General features: G+C 38.0%; 2 protein-coding genes across 4 annotated transcripts in view; both read right to left on the bottom strand.

Annotated features, from left to right (window-relative positions):
- Nucleotides 1-24,317, bottom strand: part of TMEM108 (transmembrane protein 108) — a 640,726-nt gene that overhangs the window by 583,118 nt on the left and 33,291 nt on the right. The window lies entirely within an intron of this gene.
- Nucleotides 17,721-18,187, bottom strand: LOC112932547 (tubulin beta chain-like). Its single transcript, XM_026015529.2, has one exon. It carries the CDS (start codon nt 18,185-18,187, stop codon nt 17,744-17,746), a length of 444 nt encoding a protein of 147 aa, XP_025871314.2. The 3' UTR covers nt 17,721-17,743.

Genomic DNA, 24,317 nt, shown 5'->3' with positions numbered 1-24,317 from the left:
CCTATGAGATAAATGGCTAGTATCCAAGATCTATAAAGAACTTATTAAACTCAACAGCAAAGAAACAAACAATCCAATCATGAAATGGGCAAAAGACATGAACAGAAATCTCACAGAGGAAGACATAGACATGGCCAACAAGCACAAGAGAAAATGCTCCGCATCACTTGCCACCAGGGAAATACAAATCAAAACCACAATGAGATACCACCTCACACTAGTAGGAATGGTGAACATTAACAAGACAGGAAAAAACAAATGTTGGAGAGGATGTGGAGAAAGGGGAAGTCTCTTGCACTCTTGGTGGGAATGTGAACTGGTACAGCCACACTGGAAAACTGTGTGGAGGTTCCTCAAAGAGTTAAAAATAGAACTGCTCTACAACCCAGCAATTGCACTGCTGGGGATTTAACCCAAAAATACAGATGCAGTGAAACGCCAGGACACCTGCACCCCGATGTTTATAGCAGCAATGTCCACAATAGCCAAACTGTGGAAGGAGCCTCAGTGTCCATCAAAAGATGAATGGATAACGAAGATGTGGTATATTTATACAATGGATAATTACTCAGCCATTAGAAACGACAAATAACCATCATTTGCTTCTATGTGGATGGAACTGGAGGGTATTATGCTGAGTGAAATAAGTCAATCAGAGAAGGACAAACATTATATGGTCTCATTCATTTGGGGAATATAGAAATTAGTGAAAGGATATAAAGGGAAAGGAGAGAAAATGAGTGAAAATATCAGTGAGGTTGACGGAACATGAGAGACACCTAACTGGGAAATTAACAAGGGGTAGTGGAAAGGGAGGTGGCCGAGTGGTTTGGGGTAACCGATTGATGGGCACCGAGGGGGGCACTTGGCGGGATCAGCACTGGGTGTTATGCTAAATGTTGGCAAATTGAACTCCAATAAAAAATCTTTTTTAAAAAAGAAGATGTCGTATGTATATACAATGGAATATCATTCAACCATCAAAAATGAAATCTTACCATTTGCAACAATGTAGATGGAACTAGAGGGTCTTATGCTAAGTGAAATAACTCAGAGAAAGATAATTGTTATATGATTTCACTCATGTGGAAATCTATTTCATTCTATTACTCAATAGCATATCAAAACTGTATCACAATTCAATAATGAGAGTATAACCCAATTAAAAAGTTAGCAAAGAAGATATACAAATGGCCAATAAGCACATGAAAAGATGCTCAACATCATCAGCCATCAGAAATGCAACTCAAACCACAATGATACTACTTCATAGCTTTAGAATTGCTATAATAAAAATTATTGATAATGACAAGTGTAAAGAAGTAGAGAAATCAGAACCCAGATACAGTACTAGTGGGAATGTTAAATAGTGTGACTGCTTTGGAAAACAGTTTGGTGGCTTCTCAAAAAATTAAACATATACTTCCTGTATGACCCAGCAATTCCACTCCTAGATATATATCAAGAGAACTGAAAACATATTTCTATGCAAAGTTATGCATAAACGTTCACAAATAGTCATAGCATTATTCACCATAGCCAGCAAAGTGGAAACAACCCAAACATTTGTCAACGATGAATGGATAAATAAAATGTGGGATATCCATACATAGGAATATTCTTCAACAATAAAAAGGAATGGCATGTGAATGCATGTTATAACATGGATGAACCTCAAAAATATTAAACTAATTGAAAGAAAATTGTCACAAAAGACCACATATTGTATTATTTCATTCATTTGAAATGTTCAAAATAGGCATATCCATAAAAATCAATGGATAGAAGAGTACTTAGATGGCTCATTGGTTAGGCATCCAACTTTGGCTCAGGTCATGCTCTCAGGTTCCTGGGATCAAGCCCCACAATGAGCCCCACATTAGGATCCACACTCAATGGGGAGTCTGCTTTTCCCTTTCCTCTGCCCCTCTCCCCACTTGTACACAAGCAGGCACTCTCTCTCAAGTAAACAAAATCCTTTTAAAAAGTCAATGGATAGAGAAAATAGATTGATGTTTATCTAGAGCTGGAAAGGCTGAGGGAAAGCTGGGGACATGGGACTGTTAAAGGGTGTAGAGTTTCTTTGGGGATGATGGAAATGTTCTGAAATTGATTCTGGTGAGGTTTGCACGGTTCCATGAATAAACTGAATAAACCGAAAACACTTTAAGTGAGTGAATGGTATGTGAATTATATCAATAAATCTGTTACCAGAAAAATAAAAGTATATCAGAAGTTTCTCCTCTGCTCCATTTCTCCTTTGGTCATATCAAATGACCATCAGTGAGATATTAAACTAATGCCTTTATGACTACAGTAGTCTGAAATGAAGTGCCATCTTCCCGTATCTCATTCATTATTTTAATATTCAAGCAATTTGGATACAGTGTAGATCAGCCAATACACAATTCTATGTTACTTTTATTCAAACTCAAATGCTTGACAAAAGGCATTTATCAAAATAAATGCTAGAAGCTGCTCTTTTCTTTCTTTTAAATTATATTGGAAATGACCACCACACATTAATGACGTTTTGAACTGGGCATAAGCAGGACATCCAAAGAAGGAGCAAACATTTCTCAATTTTTTCTTTAATCCTTGAATTCAGTCAGTGTGAATTTTAAAAGTGAATGTGAGGGGTTTGTAAAAAGGAAACTTTATTTCTTCTGAACCTCATTGGCTTTTTATGTCACAGACACATACAAATGGTGCTTTGAAAACTTTTGCTAAATCATGCACATGAAAATAAACAACAGTTTAGGAAGCAAATTCCTAAAGCTTGCAATGATGAGGTTAGTTACAATTATAAATTGGACCTTACAGAGCATGCTGAATAGGCGATTATTTCTTATTTCTTATTTCTGTTCTATTTCCTCAAGTTGAAGGTAGACCAAAAGACCTTCCTTGTGTAAGTCTCCATGGCTAATTTTGCCTTAATTAAATCAGGAATACAAACTTCCTTTCCTAATAGCACAGGGCCAGAAAACATGATTTTCATTAGAGAAAGGACTGTGTACAAAAGGACATTTTAGAAATCTGGGCCAAACGGTATTTTAAGACATTCAGAGCTAGTAAGAATTTGTGTTATGTTTAACTGCATGTTACAGTAAAACAAAATCTTTAAGATGTAAGAATATAAATAGTTGATTGTCGCTAGTTAATTATGGCTTAGGCTATCAGACTGATTAAAAAAAATCACATATTTAGAAACTGCTCTTTGTATAATTGTTAGCATTTGAGGGAACGAGGGCCTGCTTTGAGAAGTTGAAATGTATAGATCCTATTTTCATGAAAATGTAAGTGGGCATAAATTTTTGCATATAGCTTCATGAGCATCCCCAAGGCCATTTTAAGATACCAGTTTAAGAATCCAACAAAACTTGGAAAAAAAAACCCTAAAGATACCACAACATACCTATGGATATACTGAAAAAAAAGTCTGACAACACCAAATGGCAACAAGGATATGGAAAAACTATAATTCCCATATAATTTGGGAAACTATTTGGCAGTTTCTTAAACAGTTAAACATGTATCTATACTGTGACCCAATAATTCTACTCTAACGTATTTGCCCAATAGAAGTGAAAACATGTGTCTACAAAAGTCTTGTATAAGACTGTCCTTAGCCTTATACTTCTTAATAGCTAAAAACTGGAAACAACTCTTATGGTCATCAACAGGAATATATATAAATCGTAGCCTATTTATACAATGGAAGCCTATACAGAAAACAATAAAATAATGTGCTATTCATACCCATGATAATATATAGCTAAATTTAAAAAACATTATGCTGAATGAAAGAAGCCAAACACAAGAAAGTATGTAGTTTTAGAACAGGCAAAATGAACATACTTCAGTAGAAATCAACAATGGCTGCTTCTGAAGGGTATGATCTTCTAGAAGGGGGCAAATGGGATCTTTCTGGGATGCTGGAAATGTTCTATATTTTGATATAAGTATGAATTACACAGGTGTATGCATTTGTCAAAATTGGTTGAACTGTATACTTTAGATCTATGTGTTTTGCTTTATATAAAATATATCCCAATAAAACATTTTGCAGAAAACAGAGATAAACTGGAGATCTGTAAGTATCAGTACAAATAAGAGAATTCAGATTTTTATCTACACATTTGAGCAAGTATTAGTATAAGCACTGGCTGAGATGGGGCTGTTTTTTTAAATTGTAGAGAACTTATATTTGAATATGAAGCTGTGGACAACACAGAATAAATGACACCTCAAGAAGAAATATGACTTTATACTTTTATACAGCTTACTTAGTATTTTCCTACATCTTTTGTTTGACTCTTATGGCATTCTGTGAGGAAGGCAGTATGATCGCCACCCTCCTATTGTGCAGATAAGGAAATTGAGGTTCAGAGACATTGAAGGTTCTACCCAAAGCCACACAGCCCATTTGTGGCAGAGCCAGGACCAGAACCTTTATCTTCTAAAGGAAGTTTTGCACTCATTTTACCTCTATTCTTTAGAGAAGGGGAAATTATAATAGCCAGAGAAACATGTAAGCTTAGATTCCAGAACATGACTATTATTTAGTGAATTAAAAATTAAAAGTGTTTGATACACATCCTTAAGAGCCTCTAGAGCCCTCCTGTATTTGGGTCTCAATAATACCTTGTTCAGGGGATCTCTGGGTGGTCCAGTGGTTTAGTGCCTGCCTTTGGCCCCGGGCACGATCCTGGAGTCCCAGGATCGAGTCCCATGTCGGGGCTCCATCCTGTGTCTCTGCCCCTCTCTCTCTCTCTCTCTCTCTCTGTCTATAATGAATAAATAAATAAATAAAATTAAAAAAAATAATAATACCTTGTTCACTGAAAAAGCATGACTGGATCACATTAACAACACTCTGTGTTAGTTTGAGTTTCTCTGTTACTCAGCACCAAGCTTCATTAGTAATTTAAGGACACATGTAATTGAGAGCACAGGGAAAACCAGGAGAGATCCAGGACATGGAGAGTGGCTCCCCAGATCTTTTTATCCTGCATCAGAAATGTACTCTCTGGCCCAGAGCAATGATAGAGTCTCCAAAGAGATTTGTGGGTTACCTCACACAGCAAGATTATAGGTAATGAATTATCTCCATTTTATACCCAGATCATTATGTAACTCACATGAAATCCACCAGGGAGCCATGCCAATCCATAGACTCTAAATTAGTTTTCCATAAACAATCCTTAATCAGAGTCATTCCTGCTAAGAGCATTCTATAGGTGGGTACTCTCTTCCTAGTCAGTCTCGTTAGTTTTTTTACTAGGAGGCCGATTATCAGCATGTTTATAAGGAGATTACAGCAGATCACTTGCTTTCTTTGTCTCCCAGGAGTGTCCTCCTCCTAATAGGAAAGAAATGAATGATAGGCCAGCTGCTTAATTTCTTCCTCCCCAGGACTGAAATCCAAGTGCTACCCCATGGACCACAATCCAACCCTGCCACACTTTAGTTTTTTGCATCTCTAAGTCACCTCTAAGAACAGCCATCCCAAGGACTGGGTAATTGGGTCATGATGCTGGGGTGATTTAGGGATATGTAAGAGAAGAACAAGTAAACAAAGAAATCAAATATTAAGGTCCATTTACTGAAGGCCCACTACTACAAGTTTAGAATGGAGTATTACCTTGCTGAGCTAAAGCTCAGAGAAGTTAAGTAACTTGCCCAAGGTCACACAAGCAGGGGGACAAAACCAAGATTTATTTTTTTTAAGATTATTTATTTATTTATTTATTTATTTATTTATTTATTTATTCATAGAGACACAGAGAGAGAGAGAGAGAGAGAGAGACAGGCAGAGACACAGGCAGAGGGAGAAGAAGGCATCATGCAGAGAGCCTGACGCCGGACTCTATCCAGGGTCTCCAGGATCACACCCTGGGCTGCAGGCGGCGCTAAACCGCTGCGCCACCGGGGCTGCCCCAAAACCAAGATTTAAACACAAACTAGTCTGAGGCCCAATATCAACCTCAAACTGTTCCTCATCCCCTTCTTTACCATGCTTATGATGCTGGAGCTTGCAATCTGCAGACCACATCTTGGTTTTTCCAGCTCTGCCACCATAGGCGTTATAGGAAGACTACAAGGCTGATGGAGGGAGAAAGGATATATATACTTTTACCTGTTTGCTTCCTGTTCCTGAAAGTGTCATCCCAGAAATGTCTCTTCACTTCAATATTAGCCACGTCTCTCTACAGTAGAAGCTGAAGCCAGTGTTTAGTTTCTCTGATACTTATAAAACAAGCCTCAGAAACACTTGCACCAGCCAGCCTGGGCCTCTTCCTCAAAGCTGTGAGTCCCAGACCCCAAGACCATCTTCTGAGTTTCCAAGCTTTAATAATTCTAACCTCTTCCATCTGTTCCCCCAAACCTAGGGGTGGTAGCTGCATCCTACAATTGCTGCCTGATACCTCTGTGTTTTCTTTTTCCTTTATCAACTATGGAGTTAACAATCCTTTAAATTCCTTTAGTTCAAATAACTGGTATGATGTTGGTCTTCTACCATCCATTCTTGCTCTCCATTCCCCACTCATGTCCTCCATTTGTATCCATATGGCAAAGTGGTTGGGAGCATCCCTCCTCCTTACACACATCCTGCTTATGTTAGCTTTAATTTTATTGGAGATGTAGGGGTCTTAGGAAGGAAACTGAAGTTTATGTAACTAGTGCCCTCTACACCTTTTTGGTCAGGCCCAAGCCCCTAAGTATTCTTAATTTGATATATATATAGTACTTTTTATTATTTTTATTAAAGTATAATTTATGGAAAATGAAGTCATCCCTTCAAAAGGTACAATCTGATGCATCCTGAGACATTATGCTCCTGGAAACCACTGACACCATCAAGATACAGAACATTTCCCTCCCATACCCAAGGTTTCCCCATCCCCTTGTAAGTCCATCCCTATCCTTTACCCAGATAACTAATCAACCAATTTATTTCTGATGCTATAAATTAGTCTGAATTTTCTGAGTTTGTATCAATGGAATTATATGATATATAGTCCTTTGCATCTAGCTTTTTTCACTCAATGTAATGACTTTGAGATTCATCCATGTTGCATTTCTCAATTGTTGAGTTCTTTTTATTGCTAAGTAAATCCCATTATATGGGTGTCCCATAGCTTGTTCGTCCATTCAAATGTTGATTCACATTTGGGTAATTTCTACTTTGGAGTTATTATGACTAAGGCCACTATGAATATTTACGTATAAATCTTTGTGTAGTAAATACCTGGAAGGGAAGATGTTATTTTTATATTTAGGTGTCACTTACATAAAGTGCACAAATCATAAATGTACAGACTGATAATTTCTTATATACATATGCACCTGTGTAATACCATCCAGATTAAGATTTAGAACATTTTCAAAAAATAAAAAATAAATAATAAAAAAAAAGATTTAGAACATTTTCAATACACAGGTGCCCCTTCCCCGTCGGCAGACTGCTGCAGAGATCATTACTATTCTAACTTTTATCTCTATTGATTAGTTTTGTTTGGGGACAACATATAAAGGGAATTATAAAGTGTGTATAGTACTCTTTTGTGTGTAGCTTCTCTTGCTCAACAGCTGTCTGAGATTCATTAATGCTGTTGTGCAGGGTTGGAGTCCGTTCATTTTATTGCAGTGCCACGTTGCACTGTATAAGTACACCACATTTACTTATCTTTTCCCCTGTTGATGGATATAGGAGCCATTTCCAGGTTTCTTTTCTTATAGCTACTAATGGGTATTCTTGTACATAACTTTGGTGAACATATAATATCATTTTTCTTGACCCAGGAATGGGATTGTTGAGTAATGGGGTAGGCTTATGTTTTACTTTTTAGAGTGGTTTTATTTACTTACTTCCCACCAATGTATGACAATTTGAATTACTTCATATTCTCATTAGTACTTGGTATTGAAGGTCTTTTTAATTTTAGTCATTCTGGGAGGTGCACTCATTTGTGTGATGATCTCATTTTGGTTTTAATTTATATTTCCCTGATGAAAAATTATGTTGGGAACTTTTCTTACACTTAATGGTCATTTGAATATACTTTTTGGTGAAGTGTTTGTTCAAGGTTTTTTTTTTTTTTCCATTTTTAATTACATTGTCTTTCTATTATTGATTTGTAGGAGTTTTTTTACATGTGCTGGATATAAATCCTTTGAAATACCGTCTTCTAGTCTGTGGCTTGCATTTTCACTTTTCAGTGTTTTTGATGAATATAATTTCTTATTTTAATGAAATCTAACTTATCAACCTCAGCTTTCATGATAACTGCTATTCATATTCCCTTTACAAAATCTTTACCTATCCCAAGGTCATTTAACATTCATGTAAGGTAATGTACCTATGTGAAATTTCAGGGGTTCAAGGTACAGGGTTCACATATTGTATGATGAGTTTTAGATCCTGTGCCCTAGGAGATGGCACTGACATTCATGCAGGGGAGAGGAGCGGGGGAAACTCACAAAATAAGGAGCTAGGAGAGCAGTTTGGGACAAGAGAATACAGAGCTCAAGAGAAAAGGAAAATTATGAAGGAAGATGGGGATAAGTGAAAAGACACAATGGAAAGAAACAGAGAGGAAGAAAGAAAGAGGGTGAGGAAGACAAAGGACGCCTCACTAGCCTGAGCAAAATGTGCTCTCAGGAATATGAGGACTCTGGCCAGGAAGGGGGTAGCCATGTGGGCAGATCAAAAGTCCTTCCCCCAGTCCTCCCAAGCCTCTCTTCCCTCCCTTTGTTCAGGCCAGGAAGCACTTACCCTTGAAAAGCATTTTGTTTTAAAAACACTGGATGATTTTGTTATAAGAAATCTCTATTTCCCAAGGACATGCTAAGACATCACTACATTAACATGTACCTGAAGACACATCTAGGTTATGACCAATATCCAGAAATTAACCCTGGCAAAATGTGTAGTACTTATAAATGTGGGTTTTGGGGCCACATAAACCTAGGTGCCATTACTTACTCCTGTTCTTAGACAAGTTAATCAGCTTCTGTGAAGCTTTTTTCACCTATTAAATAAGTATTCACTCATTCATTCATTCATTCATTCATCAAATTATTTACTGAGTACCTGTTATATGTCAGGGACTGTATTAAGCATAGAGAATTTGTATATAAAATGAAAAAATTATTTACCGTCATGAAGCTTTCCTTCTAACAAGGGAAGCAGACAATAAACAAGATGAAATAGTATAATGTATGATATGATATATAGTGGTAAGTAGGGAGTAGTGGAAAGTGATAGCATTCTGGGTGTATTTTGAAGGTAGTAGCAACATAATTTACTTCTGAACCCAATGTGTAGTATGAAAGAAGTAAGGAATACAAGGAAAAGCTGAGAAGGATACCAGGATTTGTGACCTGAGCAATTGGTGAAGAATGGAGTTAACCATTACCCAGGATGGGGAAAATTGCAGGAGCTCACATCAGGGTACATTACATTTTAGATGCTATTAGACATCCAGAAGGAGATCTCAAGTTGGTAGTTGGATATACAAGTTCAGGGGAGAGGTACAGATTGGAGATATATATTTGGAAGTCATCAATGAATTAATAGTATTGAAAGCCATACAACTGCATGAGATCATCCAAAGAGTGACTGAAAAGAAAGAATATATAAATGTTGTTCCACTCATTTGTTGGTTGTTGGTAACGTGCGTGTGGGGTGTATGTGTATGGGTCTGTGTGTCTGTGTGTGAGACAGAGAGAGAGAGAGAGGTTTAGTTGGATTAATACTAAGAGTTTTATTTATTGAGCTTTCTGTATGTGCCAGGTGATATGCTAAGGACTTTAGATCCTTTAACTGATTTAATTTTCTAGGAACCAGGTGATAGTGTTTTCTCCACTTCCAAAGTTTTGATACTGAGAAAGTTTTTATTTGCCCAATGTCATAGAATTAGTTAGTAATAAAACTAAGATTTGAACCCAGAACTCATGTTCTTAGCCACATAACTATGGCTTTGAGATCCCTGATTTCAAATGTGCATGTTAATAATCATTATAACTCTTCTACCCAACTAACAAAGCCATTATGAGGACCAAATGAGGTAATGTATAAAGAAGTGGAACACAGATGACTCCATATTTGTTAGAGAGCATTATCACTATTGCTTCGAAAGGAGCCTGAGTTTTGTGAGTATTATAGAATCAGATCAATGAGTTCTGCTCATGAAATATACACTTCAACTGCACAGAAGTACTGCACTTTAGAGAAATGCTATTCTTTGTGTGAGGTGTTTGACCTTGACTTGGGACTAATATTTCAACTGACTGTTCGTAAACTGGAACATAAATTAAAATACGTATGTGCAAAAACAAAAGTAGGACATTCCCACACTGGCAAGAATTAAATCAAAGCTTTGAATTTTTTTTTACTTACACTATTGGAATTTCTCAACATTGAATAATCCTAGTAAATTTATGGATTAACATGAAAGCATATTAGTTAGGTGAAAAGTATTTGCTTCCCTCATTAGGAAATGTTTAGGAAACATTAGGGAATGTTGCTATACACATTCTCAAAGCTGGAGGAAAGTTGACCCCATAGCCCAAATTTTCTGCTTTTTAAGGAGTAAAGAAACAGGTAGACAAAGTATGGGATTTGAAATCAGAAGACCCGCCTTCAGTTCTAACACACTGGCAAAACCTTTACATTGCAAATTTTTCAAATGCTCAGCCTAAAATAATTTTCTTCTCTTAACAGTATCAGCCCACAGACAGGGCAATGTGTAAGATTCAAGCAGGAATCCTCTTTGGTCTTGGGTTACTTCACTGACCACCAGCAGAGTTTTGTCAGAAATTTCAGAAACTTTTCAGTCAAAACAATACAGAATGGTAGGGACGCCTTGGTGGCTCAGTGGTTGAGCATCTGCCTTCGGCTCAAGGTGTGATCCCGTGGTACCGAGATCGAGTGTCCCTTCGTGGAATCTGCTTCTCCCTCTGCCTCTGTCTCTGTCTCTCTCTCTCTGTGTCTCTCATGAATAAATATATAAAATCTTTTAAAAAAAAATACAGTATGGAAAACACAGAGCTGCAATCAACTAAAATCTACTGACCCCTGATTATATGCTAATCTTTGTACTCTATACACTAAGGAGATTAAAAATAAATAAATAAGTGTGGTCCTTGCTCTCTAGCAGCCACAGTCTATGATCAAAACCACATATAGATGAAAAGCAATTTTAAGTAATTATAAACAAAATTTGAACAAAAATAAGCAATATGAGAATGACCATGATTTTTAGTACGTGAAGGGAACTCAAAATGAGGAAAAAGTATTATAAAATGAATTATCATGGAAGAATCCATGGAGACTGATCAGAGGTAGCTATATTCATTTGAAGCATTTTATTTCCAGCAGAGAATTTATTAGTTTCTGCAGCTACAGACATTGGGTGATCTTTAATACTTATTTAACTGCTCTATGACTCAGTTTCCTCATACAGCAAACAGAAAACAACGCTCTTCATTTCTTACATAATTCACAGTGATAGTTGGAAACCACTGAGAAATATCTCATTTTTTATTGCAGATATATTTGAGATAAAATGCAGATAAATTAAACTATATGTCAAGGAAACTTACTTCTACATAATTAAAAGTTGTCACAGTAAGCCAACTTATCTCTGTAGTCTAAACTTAAGGTAGATAAAAATAAAAATCTTATGACAAGGTAGATTCACACAGAATTGTGAATGAAGCTTACAGGTTTTTAAACATTTCAGTCATCATTTTTAATGACCAGGAGTGGGATGTTGAGAAATAAATCAGTAAAGTGCTTCTAGCAAGTGAATAAGTGTTGGTTTTTTTTTTTTTTTTTTTTTAAGAATTAAGTTTTGGAAAAATTGGGTCAAAATTAATTAACTCTATTGCTGCCAGGAGCGTCTGAGCTATTTATTTTTCCTGTGTTAACTGGAGAACAAAGATTTCTTTGGTCAATTTGTAAATGAAAGATGTACAAGTAATTCCTCCAACCTAATTCAAACCCTGAGAACAAGCCCAGGAAATCTTTGTCAAATAAATGATCAGTAAACCAATCAATCAATTGTTTAAAAAAAAAAAAAGGCTTTTATATACTGAAGATGACCCTGCTCTTCTGGGAAGGAATGGTCTGTAATTATCACTATATTTGTCGAGTATTTTTCTGTTCTAAAATTGAAGTTAACAGATGCTAGACATTCATTTTGAGGTAGCTACCTGGGTGCCGAGTTGCCAAATAGGACTTGGGGATGTGATATACCCTAAGACCTGTCAATATTCTTAGTTCTGCCCATAAGCTGAGAACTACAGTAATTTCAGGAAAAGAAACAAGAAATTCACCATGAGGTAATAAGTTGCTCCAGCTAAAATAGAATGAGACAAGAAATCTGTGCTGGAGACAGCTGAGAGGCAACCAGAAACTAATAGGCCCCTAGGAATAGGGGTCACCACTAAAGTCCCCTCAAACAGGCTCATGCCCTCAGATGAAGAGTAAATAGAATCAAACCTAAAAGCCTGCTGGTGAATATAGTTTAGACAGGCTGGATAGAATGGAAAGAAATAGACTAGAGGTGAGGAAACTACTTCTAGGAGTTACTTCCACCTGTAGCTCAAGGTAGAGGAAAGAGAACTACACCACCAGGCTAAGGCTCAAGGCCCTTCTGTGTGGGGAGGGGGGGGTGAGGCCTGTTGTGCAACTTCAAGGAGGCCAGGGCCAGAGAATGCAGCCCCAGGGTCTAAATCCAAGGCAGGTTCCTACGAAAGGTTCTTAGAGGAATTAAAATGTGTCTCAAGAAGCCAGGCACAGTGGTAGCCTGATGGAGGGAAGCCTTGGACAGACACCAAAACCCAAAAGCTTACTTGAGAGCTCCTTTCAGCAGCCTCAAATAAACTTCAAACTCAATTTATCACATACAAAGTCTCATGATCGTTTCCTGAAAACCAGTCTTTCACCTTTTATTGCTCCCTAATTCAGCAAATGGCATGCCCATCCCTACAGTCTCCTAGCACAGAAAGCTAGGCCTCCCTTGCCCCCATCCTCCATATCCAAGTCTTCTCAAATCTAGCCTTTTCTCTCCATATCCTGCATGATGTAATTCAAGCCACTCTCATATTTTGTGTGGATTTAAAAGTAGCCTCCTAAACAATATCCCCTGAATCACTTTTGTCCCCTATAATCCAATTCTCTACCTGTAGCCAGAATGGGCATCTTTTCAAAATGTAAATCTGACCATGTCATACCACTAGTCAAAATGCTGAAAGTCTTCTCATTGCTTTGGGGATAATGAGGGACATTCTTTTAAAAACATATATATCTTATTTATTTATTTATTTGAGAGAATGAGGGAGAACACAAGCAGAGGGGAGGGGCAGAGGAGTGGGAGAGGGACAAACCGACTTCCCTGCTGAGCCCAATACGGGGCTTAATCCCAGGACCTTGAGATCATGACCTGAGCTAAAGTGAAATGCTTAACCAACTGAGCCACTCAGGCACCCTGGGACACCCTTTAATGCAGTCTACAAAGCCCTGAATGCTCTGGCTCCTGCCCACTTCTCCAGCAATCTGGCCATTGCTTCCTTCTTTCAAGCCCTTTGCACTCGTGAAGTTCCATATTACCAAAGGGTCTTTTCATCTTGGAATTCCATCTCATTCTTTCAGGTTTTAGCTCAAATGGCTTCTTCCCAGGAAAGGTTTCCTGACTTTCCCAGCCAGGTTAAGGCTCCATTGCCTAGGTTCTCATTTACTAGGAATTCCTCTTATGTAACTCTTCCCACACCTATAAGTTTACATTGACTCTCACAATTTGTTTTATTACTCCTAGTATTCTCCCTGGACTCTAAATTTTCAGAGTGCAAAGTAAGGTTGTTTTTTCTTACCATGGATCTTAAGCTCCCAGGAAATAGCAAACAGGCTCAGCATTGGTGAAGACCAAATGAATGAATGGCACATAGATGGAAGACAAAAAGAGCCAGAGACCACCTGAGTGTTCATCTTCCTGTTTCTGGTCTCCTTTATGTTGATCAAGAATACTTCTAAAACCAAGCATATTTTGTCACAAATTTCTCGCCTAGCCAAAACTCCTTGGTGAATGAAGATTTGACTCTAGCAGTGAGGTCCTTGGTTATAATTCCACCAAGAGATAAGGCTTTGGGCACTTCCAGCCAGCATCTTTAAATCTTTTTGATAAAGATTTTTTTTTTACCTGTAATGTTAGTGCAATTTCAATAGCACGTTATATTTGAGATATGTAGAGTGGGATGCCTGGGTGGCTCAGCGGTTGAGTATCTGCTTTTGGCTCAGGGCATGATCCCAGGATATGGGATCAAGTCTCACATCAGGCTCCCTGCATGGAGTCTGCTTCTCCCTCTGCCTATCTCTGCTTCTCTCTCTCTCTCTGTCTCTCATGAATAAATAAATAAAACCTTTAAGAGAGAGAGAGAGAGAGAGAGAGATGTGTAGAGTATAAAAATTGTGAAACCTAGGACAATAGATAAATATTCTCATATAAATGTTTATCAAGGTTTAGGTGGTGATATAGCAAGATCCTGAACTCATCTCCTCCTGTTGATACATCAAATCTATAGCTATGTACATAAAAAATTCCTCCCAAAAAACCCTCTAAAAACTGGTGAACATCCCCTTAACATTGGGCAAATGAGATGAAAACCACATTTGGTAGGAGAAGCTGAGATACAATCTCACCATAAACTCTACCTCCATAACCCAAAGGAAACTCAAAACCTGAGGAGTGAAGGGTTTATATGCTACATCAGACACCCCAACTTTTAGACTGGCACCTGAAAGATGAGTCTGCAAACATCTGACTCGATGACCAGCAGGGCTTGTGTCCTTGAGACCCACAAGACTGTGGTGAACCACGGAACATCTCTTACAGGTCCCACATGCAGACTCACCCACCCCAGGGCCCTGCTAGAAGCAGCATTTTGCAAAGTGCCCAGACTTCATGTGAAAGACTCATTTCCTAATTTAAAGCATTTGGCAGGGGCCTGATAGGATACTCTCCAGGGTGAGAGAGAGACTGGTAAGAACTATCTTCCTGCCTGCTCTCTGCCTTGCTAAAGCTGACAGACACCATCTTTTTTTCTCCTTTCCCTCAGGGGCCATTTTTATGCTCCATCCGGTGGGCTCCTGTATACTCTTCCTCTGCCTTGTTAAAGCCAGAAGGTGTCATATTTTTTCTTTTTCTTTTTTTTTCTCATTTTTTTTTCTTTTCCTTTCCCCCACTTCATTTAGGCAGGTACTATCTTTGGTCTCTCCTCCTAGAGGGCCAGCATCTCCCAGAAGGGAGATTCTATACACAACTGGGTTCCTGGCTTTTATATCTGGTGACTCAATTTTTGCAGCAGCTACACAAGGGACATCCCTTGATTGCCTGGCTCTGGAGGACAGGGGCTTATATTTCTGGGCCCCACAGGGCTTATACTCATGAGTACTAGAGGATGTAACCAATAAGGAAGGAGCTTATAAACAGCTATCCCAGGGCACAGCAAAAGACAATAGACTCAGGAATTCAATCTTTCTGTGAAAGAAGCCAATTAGCTCATCATCATAGCTGCAGCATGAGGGGCAGCTTTTAATTAAACACACATCTAAGAGCTGACTCTAAACCTTTCCTGAGATTCTGAGGTCTCAAGTCACTTATAAAGCTAGTAGGAAAGTTAAAAAAGTAAAAATAGTATAGTAATAATAGTAATAACTTAAAAAAGTAAAAATAACTATGATTAAAGTAATTAGTTAAGGAATACACAAGATAAAAATATGTAAAATGTGACATCAAAAACATAAAATATGGTGGAGGAAGTAAAAATGTTGAGCTTTAGAATAGATCAAACTTGTTATCAAAGGAAGAGAGAGGGATCCCTGGGTGGTGCAGCAGTTTAGCGCCTGCCTTTGGCCCAGGGTGCGATCCTGGAGACCCGGGATCGAATCCCACGTCGGGCTCCCAGTGCATGGAGCCTACTTCTCCCTCTGCCTGTGTCTCTGCCTCTCTCTCTCTCTCTCTATGTGTGACTATCATAAATAATAATAAAAAAATAAAAAAAAACAAAGGAAGATAGACTGCTTATAAACAAGTTTTTATAGGTGAGCCACTCAGTACACAAAGCAAAAACCTATAGTAAATACACAACAGTTAAAGAGAAAGGAATAAAAGCATATCACTAAAGAAAGTCATTAAACTATATATGAAAAGAGTAAGAAAATAAGAAAGGAACAAAGAGAAACAACAAAAACAGCTAGAAAACAAAATGGCAGTAAGCAAATACCTACCAATAATTATTTTGTTTATTTTATTTGAATTCAATTTAATTAATAGTATATTACTAGTTTCAGGGGTAAAATCTAGTGATTCATCAGTTGCATATAACACCCAGTGCTCATTACATCAAGTGCCCTCCTTAATGCCCATCATTCAATTACCACATCCCCACACCTACCTCCCCTCCAGCAACCCTTTCTTTGTTGCCTAGTGTTAAGAGCCTCGTATGCTTTGCCTCCCTCTCTGTTTTTATTTTATTTTTCCTTTCCTTCCCCTATGTTCACCTGTTTTGTTTCTTAAGTTCCACAAATGAGTGAGACCATATGGTATCTATCTTTCTCTTACTTATTTCACTTAGCATCATACCCTCTAGTTCCATCCATGTCATTGCAAATGGCAATATTTCATTCTTTTTGATGGCTGAGTACTATTCCATTGTGTATATATAACACATCTTTATCCATTCATCTGTTGTTGGACATCTGGGCTCTTTCTATAGTTTGGCTATTGTGGACATTGATGCTATAAACATTGGCATGCATGTACCCTTTTTTAATCACCATTTTGTATCCTTTGGATAAATAACTAGTCATGAAATTGCTAGGTCATAGGGTAGTTCTATTTTTGACTTTTTAAGAAACCTCCAGACCACTTTCCAGAGTGGCTGCACCGGTTTGCCTTCACACCAGCAGTGTAAGAAAATTCCCTTTTCTTCACTTCCAACATTTGTTGTTTCCTGAGTTGTTAATTTTACCCATTCTGAGTGGTGTGAAGTGGGATCTCATTATGGTTTTGATTTGTATTTCTCTGATGCTGAGTAATGCTGAGCATTTTTTTATGTGACTGTTGGACATTTGCATGTCTTCTTTGGAGAAATGTTTGTTCATGTCTTCTGCCCATTTCTTGACTGGGTTTTTTTGGTTTTGGGTTGTTAAGATTGATAAGTTCTTTATAGATTTTGGATACTAGCCCTTTATCTGATGAGTCATTTGCAAACATCTTCTCCCATTCTATAGGTTGCCTTTTAGTTTTGCTGATTGTTTCCTTTGCTGTGCAAAAGCTTTTTGTCCTAATGACATCCCAATAGTTCATTTATGCTTTTATTTCCCTTGCTTCTGGAGATGTGGCTAGCAAGAAATAATGGCATCCAAGATCAAAGAGGTTGCTACCTGTTCTCTACCTGACGCTAGCTTTTCTTCTTTTTTTCTTTTTTTCCACCTAAGTCTAATTACCTCCCAAAGGCTTTTTTTTTTTTTTTGGACACATGCTTTTTTATTAGTATAGATATCTTAGACAATACTGTAATTTTTAGGAGTTCCACATTATAACATCAACAGTGAATTTCTGACAGAGGCAAAACGGAGCACTATAGTATACAAATAGAAAGACCACGCTTGATTGAGGACAACAGAAGGTCACTAAAGATGCAAAATTTATTTGAGAAGTTCTTAGGCCACGTCCTAGCCCTCCTCCTCCTCGAACTCCCCCTGTTCGTCGGCCGTGGCGTCCTGGTACTGCTGGTACTTGGACACCAGGTCGTTCATGTTGCTCTCGGCCTCGGTGAACTCCATCTCGTCCATGCCCTCGCCCGGGTACCTGTGCAGGAAGGCCTTGCGCCGGAACATGGCCGTGAACTGCTCCGAGATGCACTTGAACAGCTCCTGGATGGCCGTGCTGTTGCCGATGAAGGTGGCCAACATCTTCAGGCCTCGCGGCGGGATGTCGCACGCGGCCATCCTGACGTTGTTGGGGATCCACTCGACGAAGATCCAGCTGCTCTTGTTCTGCACGTTGAGCATCTGCTCGTCCACCTCCTTCATGGCCATGCAGCCGCGGGAGATAGCGGCCACCATCAGGTAGCGATTTTGATGGATGTCTGTCTCACAGTTAGGTCTTTCATCCATTTTTTAGTTTATTTTTTGTGTATGTGAAAGAAAATGGTCCAGTTCATTCTTCTGCATGTGACTGTCCAGTTTTCTCAACACCAATTTTTTTCCATTGGATATTCTTTCCTGCTTTGTCAAAGATTAGTTGACCATAGAGTTGAAGGTCCATTTCTGGGTTCTCTATTCTGTTCCATTGATCTGTGTGTCTGTTTTTGTGCCAGTACCACACTGTCTTGATGATTACAGCTTTGTAATACAGCTTGAAGTCCAGAATTGTGATGCTTCCATCTTTGGTCTTTCAATATTCCTTTGGCTATTCAGGGTCTTTTCTGGTTCCACACAAATTTTAGAATTGTTTGTTCCAGCTCTGTGAAAAATGCTCATGGTATTTTGACAGGGATTGCATTGAATGTATAGATTTCTTTGGGCACTATATACATTTTAACAATATTTGTTCTTCCAGTTCATGAGCATGGAATGTTTTTCCATTTATTTGTGTCTTCCTCAATTTCTTTCATAAGTAGTCTATAGTTTTCAGAGTACAGATCTTTTACCTTCTAGTAGGTTTATTCCTAGGTATCTTATGGTTTTTGTACAATTGTAAATGGGATTAATTCCTTGATTTATCTTTCTGCTGCTTCATTGTTAGTGTATAGAAATGCAATAGACTTCTGTGCATTGATTTTATATCTTGTGACTTTACTGAATTCCTGTACCAGTTCTAGCAGTTTTTTTGGTGGAGTCTTTCAGGTTTTCTACAGACAGTATCATGTCATCTGCAAAAAGTGAGAGTTTGACTTCTTTGCCAATTTGGATGCCTTTTATTTCTTTTTGTCATCTGATTGCTGAGGCTTAGGCTTCCAGTACTACATTGAACAACAGTGGTGAGAGTGGACATGCCTGTCATGTTCCTCACCTTGGGGGAAAAGCTCTCAGTTTTTTTCCATTGGGGATGATATTCGCTCTGGGTCATTTGTATATGGCTTTTATGATGTTGAAGTATGTTCTCTCTATCTCTACATTGTGCAAAGTTTTTCTCAGGAAAGGATGCTATATTTTGTCAAATGTTTTTTCTGCATCTGTTGAGATCATAGGATTCTTATCGTTTCTTTTATTAATGTGGTATAGCACATTGATTGATTTGCCAATGTTGAACCAGGCCTGTAGCCCAGGAATACATCTCACTTGTTTGTGGTAGATAATCCTTTTAATGTATTGTTGAATCTGATTAGATGGTATCTTGTTGAGAATTTTTGTATCCATGTTCATCAGAGATCTCTAATTCTCCTTTTTGTTGGGACCTTTGTCTGGTTTTGGGATCAAGGTAATGCTTGCCTCACAGAAAGAGTTTGGAAGTTTTCCTTCCATTTCTATTTTTTGGAACAGTTTTAGAAGAATAGGTATTAATTCTTCTTTAAATGTTTGGTAGAACCCATCTGGCCCTGGACTCTTGTTTGTTGGGAGACTTTTTAAAAGATTTTTATTCATTCATGAGAGACATAGAGAGGCAGAGACACAGGCAAAGGGAGAAGCAGGCTCCCTGCGGGGAACCCAGTGCAGGACTTGATCCCAGGACTCTAGGATCATGACCTGAGCTGAAGGCAGACACTCAACCACTGAGCCACCCCAGACTCCCTGTTGGAAGATTTTTTTTTTATCACTGACCCAATTTCTTTGCTGATTATGGATCTGTCCACGTTTTCTATTTCTTCCTGTTTCAGTTTTGGTAGTTTATATGTTTGTAGGAATACATTCATTTCTTCCAGATTGCCTAATTTGTTGGCATATAACTGCTCAGAATATTCTGTTATAATTATTTATCATTCTTTGGTGTTGGTTGTGATTTCTCCTCTTTCATTCATGATTTTATTTGGGTCCTTTCTCTTTTCTTTTTGATAAATCTGGCTAGGGATTTATCAATCTTGTTAATTCTTTCAAAGAACCATGGGGTAGCTGGGTGATGGGCACTGAGGAGAGCACTTACTGGGATGAGCACTGGGTATTATACTATATGTTAGCAAATTGAATTTAAATAAAAAACAAAAACAAAACAAACAAACAAAATAAAGACCAGTTCCTAGTTGCATTGATCTGTTCTACTGTTTTTTTAATTTCTGTATCATTGATTTCTGCTTTAATCTTTAATATTTCTCTTCTCCTGCTAAATTTAGGCTTTATTTATTGTTCTTTTTTCCAGCTTGTTTAGGTATAAGATTAGATGGTATATTTGAGACTTTTCTTGCTTCTTGAGGAAGGCCTGTATTCCTATCTACTTCCCTTTTAGGACTGCCTTTGCTGCATCCCAAAGGTTTTGAACCATCATGTTTTCATTTTCATTTGCTTGTATTTTTTAAATTCTTCTTCAATTTCCTGGTTGATCCATTCATTCTTTAGTCGGATGGTCTTTAACCTTCATGTATTTGTGTTCCTTCCAAATTTTCTCTTGTTAATTGAGTTCAAGTTTTAAAGCATTATGGTTTTGCAATATGCATGGTATAATCTCAATCCTTTCATACTGGTTGAGACCTGATTTGTGATCCAGTATGTGATCTATTCTGGAGAATGTTCCATGTACACTTGAGAGGAATGTGTATTCTGCTGCTTTAGGATGAAATGCTCTAAACACATCTGTGAAGTCCACCTGGTCCAAGTGTCATTTAAAGCCCTTGTTTCCTTGTTGATCTTCTGCTTAGGTGATCTGTCCAGTGCTGTGAGTAGGGTCTTAAAGTCCCTTACTATTATTATGTTATTATCAATGAGCTTCTTTAAGTTTGTCATTGACTTATATATTTGGATGCTCCCAAGTTAGGGACATAGATATTTACAATTGTCTCCTTGTTGAATAGACCCCTTTATTATAATTTAGTGTCCTTCTTCATCTTTTTTTTTTTATTTTATTTATTTATTCATGAGAAACACAGAGAGAGAGAGAGGCAGAGACACAGGCAGAGTGAGAAGCAGGCTCCATGCAGGGAGCCTGGCGTGGGACTTGAAAGCTGCCCACTTCTTCATCTTTTATTACAATTTTCAGTTTAAAATCTAACTTGTCTGATATAAGGATTACCTCCCCAGTTTTCTTTTGGTGTCCATTAGCATGATAAATGCTTCTCTGCCCTCTCACTTTTCATCTGGAAGTGACCTTTGGGACTAAGTCTCATAAGCAGCATATTGATGGATCTTATTTTTTTTTAATCTATTCTGATACCCTATGTCATTTGATTGGAGCAGTTAGTCCATTTACATTCAGAGTAATTATTGAAAGATATGAATTTAGGGCCATCGTATTACCTGTTCCTGTAAAGTCACTGTTCCTGTAGATTGTTTCTCTTTCTTTCTACTCTTTGTTAGCTTTGGTCTCTCTTTCCACTCAAAGAGTCTCCTTTAATATTTCTTGCAGGTCCTTTAGTTTTTGTCTTGGAAATTTTTTATCTCTCCTTCTAAATGATATTTTGAATAATAGCTTTGCTGGATAAAAGATTTTTGGCTGCATATTTATTGCATTTAGTACAATGAATATAACAAGCCAGTGCTTTCTGCCCTGCCAGGTCTCTGTGGACAGGTCTGCTGCCAGCCTGTATCTATCCTTATAGGTTAAAGACTTCTTCTCCCAAGGTGATTTCAGAATTTTCTCTTTATCTTTGCAATTTGCAAGTTTCACTATAATACGTCATGGTGTTGACCTATTTTTGTTGATTTTAAGGGGAGTTCTCTGTTGCCTCTTGGACTTGAATGCCTGTTTCCTTCCCCAGATAGGGAAGTTCTCAGCTATAATTTGTTCAAATTAACATTCTGCCCCTTTTTCTCCCGTACTCTTCTTCTGAGACTCTGATAATATAGATATTATTTTGCTTTATGGAATTGCTGAATTACCTAAGTCTATCTTTGTGATTGCATAGTTTTCTTTCCTTCTTCTTTTCAGCTTCCTTATTTTCCTTAATTTTATCATCTATATTTTGATTCACTCTTCTGCTTCACTCATCCTTGTTTTAATGGCCTCCATTTGGGACTATAATTGGTTATAGCATTTTTAATTTCAACCTGACTAGATTTTAGGTTTTTTTTTTTTTTTTTGCAGTTGATTTTATCTCTATAGTAAGGGATTCACTAGTGTCTTCTGTTTGTTTTTCAAGCTCAATTAGTATTCTTGTAATCATTGTTTTAAATTCTAATTCAGACATCTTACTTATATCTATATTTGATCAAATTCCTGGCTGAATACTACCTCCTGCTCTTTCTTTTGGGGTGAATTTCGTCATCTTGTCATTTGGTTAATAAAAGAAAAGAGGAAAAAAAAACCAATAAAAACAAAAGAAACTAGATCCTGGATGTGTTCTGGTCTGCTTATTAAAACAAACTAGATCCCAAAATAAAGAAGGGGGGGAGAAAGGAAGAAAGGATGATATATATATATATATATATATATATATATATATATATATATATATATCAGTAAAACAAAAATAAACATATATAAAGTATACATAAAAATTTAAATTAAAAAAGAATTAAAAGAATTGAAAAAATAAGAAAATAACTGAAACAATAATAATAATAAACCAGAGAAGTACAAAGGATGCTAGATACTATTTTCCCCTACAGCTGAAGCTTTGCAGCCCTCTATGGTCAGTAAACTTGGTGCAAGCCAGTTGCTTGTGCTGGTCTTCTGGGGGATGGCCTGTTGTGCTGATTCTCAGGTGGGCTTGTTCTAGTGGAAATCCACCTCCAGGGCACAGGGAGGCAGAGCTTGGTGTAAGCAGCTCCAGACTCCACTAGGTGGCACTGTTTTGCTCCCTAAAGGCTCTCAGCACTGATAGGTGGGATGAATATGGCAGCACCCCACTCTTTTGCCCAGGAGCTGAAAATTCTTGCCCCCCACTCTTCAGAGAGTCCTCATAGAAGAACAACAAATCACTCTTGTCTCCTGGTTTCCATAAGAATCCTGTGTTCACCCTGCTTGTGCCCAAGATTTTTTTTTTTTTTATCTCTGACTGAGTTTCAAAATTCCAAATTTTTGGAACTCCTGTGGCATGGGCCCACCCTGTTCCTCCCAGGGAGAATCCCACCATGCTTCTGCCTTTTGCCAGACCCACCCCAGGAAAGAGGTAGAAGGCAGCAGTTCACAGTTTACGGCAACACAGAGCTGGCACCTAGACTGTTCTCTGCCAGCTTCCACACTCCTATGTCTGGGAATGGTGTCACACTTAGGCAACACCCATTCTTCTTGCGACCCAGGGGATCCTCAGATCATGGAGGATTCTGCCCCAGTTTGCCACTTGAGCACCTTTAAGCCAGGCACACCCCACAATGTAGCAGATTTCTAAAAGTGTCCTTAAATAGGCTCCCTCCCGCCACCCTACCCACATCTATATCACACCAGATTCAAGTCTCCACACCCCTACCTTCCAAAAGGTGATCACTTTTCTACTTGTAGACTTGCAGTATTTGTTTTCTCAGACCTCCAATTAATTTCTCGGGTGTTCAAAAATGATTTGATAACTACCTACTTGTATTCAAGGGATGAGACAAACTTAGGACCCCCCACCCACTCCTCTGCCATCTTAACTCCTCAAATAATTACTTTAAATGTAAATATACTTAATTATATGAAAAAAAGATATAAAGTGGACCAAAGGATTTAAAAAAAAAAAAAAACCTACAAGACCAATCTGTGTGCTGCCTATGAGACTCACTTCAGATATAAGGATACACAGACTGGATCCCTGGGTGGCGCAGCGGTTTGGCGCCTGCCTTTGGCCCAGGGCGCGATCCTGGAGACCCGGGATCGAATCCCACATCGGGCTCCCGATGCATGGAGCCTGCTTCTCCCTCTGCCTATGTCTCTGCCTCTCTCTCTCTGTGACTATCATAAATAAATAAAGATTAAAAAAAATGTTTAAAAAAAATAAGGATACACAGACTGAAAGGTAAGGGGTGGAAAAAGATATTACATGCAAAGGAAAACCAAAACAAAAGCTGGGGTAGCTATTCTTATATCAGACAAATAGTTTTAAAACAAAGACTGTAATAAGGAGACAGAATATCACATAATTATAAAGGGGTCAATACAACATTTGTAAATATTTGTGCACCCGACATAGGAACACCTAAATAGGCAAAGGAAATATTAACAGACTAAAGGGAGAGACAG

The sequence above is a fragment of the Vulpes vulpes genome, chromosome 11, assembly GCF_048418805.1.
Source record: "Vulpes vulpes isolate BD-2025 chromosome 11, VulVul3, whole genome shotgun sequence".
Lineage (NCBI taxonomy): Eukaryota > Metazoa > Chordata > Mammalia > Carnivora > Canidae > Vulpes > Vulpes vulpes.
Note: the sequence above shows the minus strand (reverse complement) of the source record. Positions and strands in the feature narration are given on the sequence as shown.

What these genes read in the sequence shown, in the direction of transcription:
- LOC112932547 (XM_026015529.2), bottom strand. Translation starts at nt 18,187, where the DNA reads ATGGATGAAAGACCTAACTGTGAGACAGACATCCATCAAAATCGCTAC.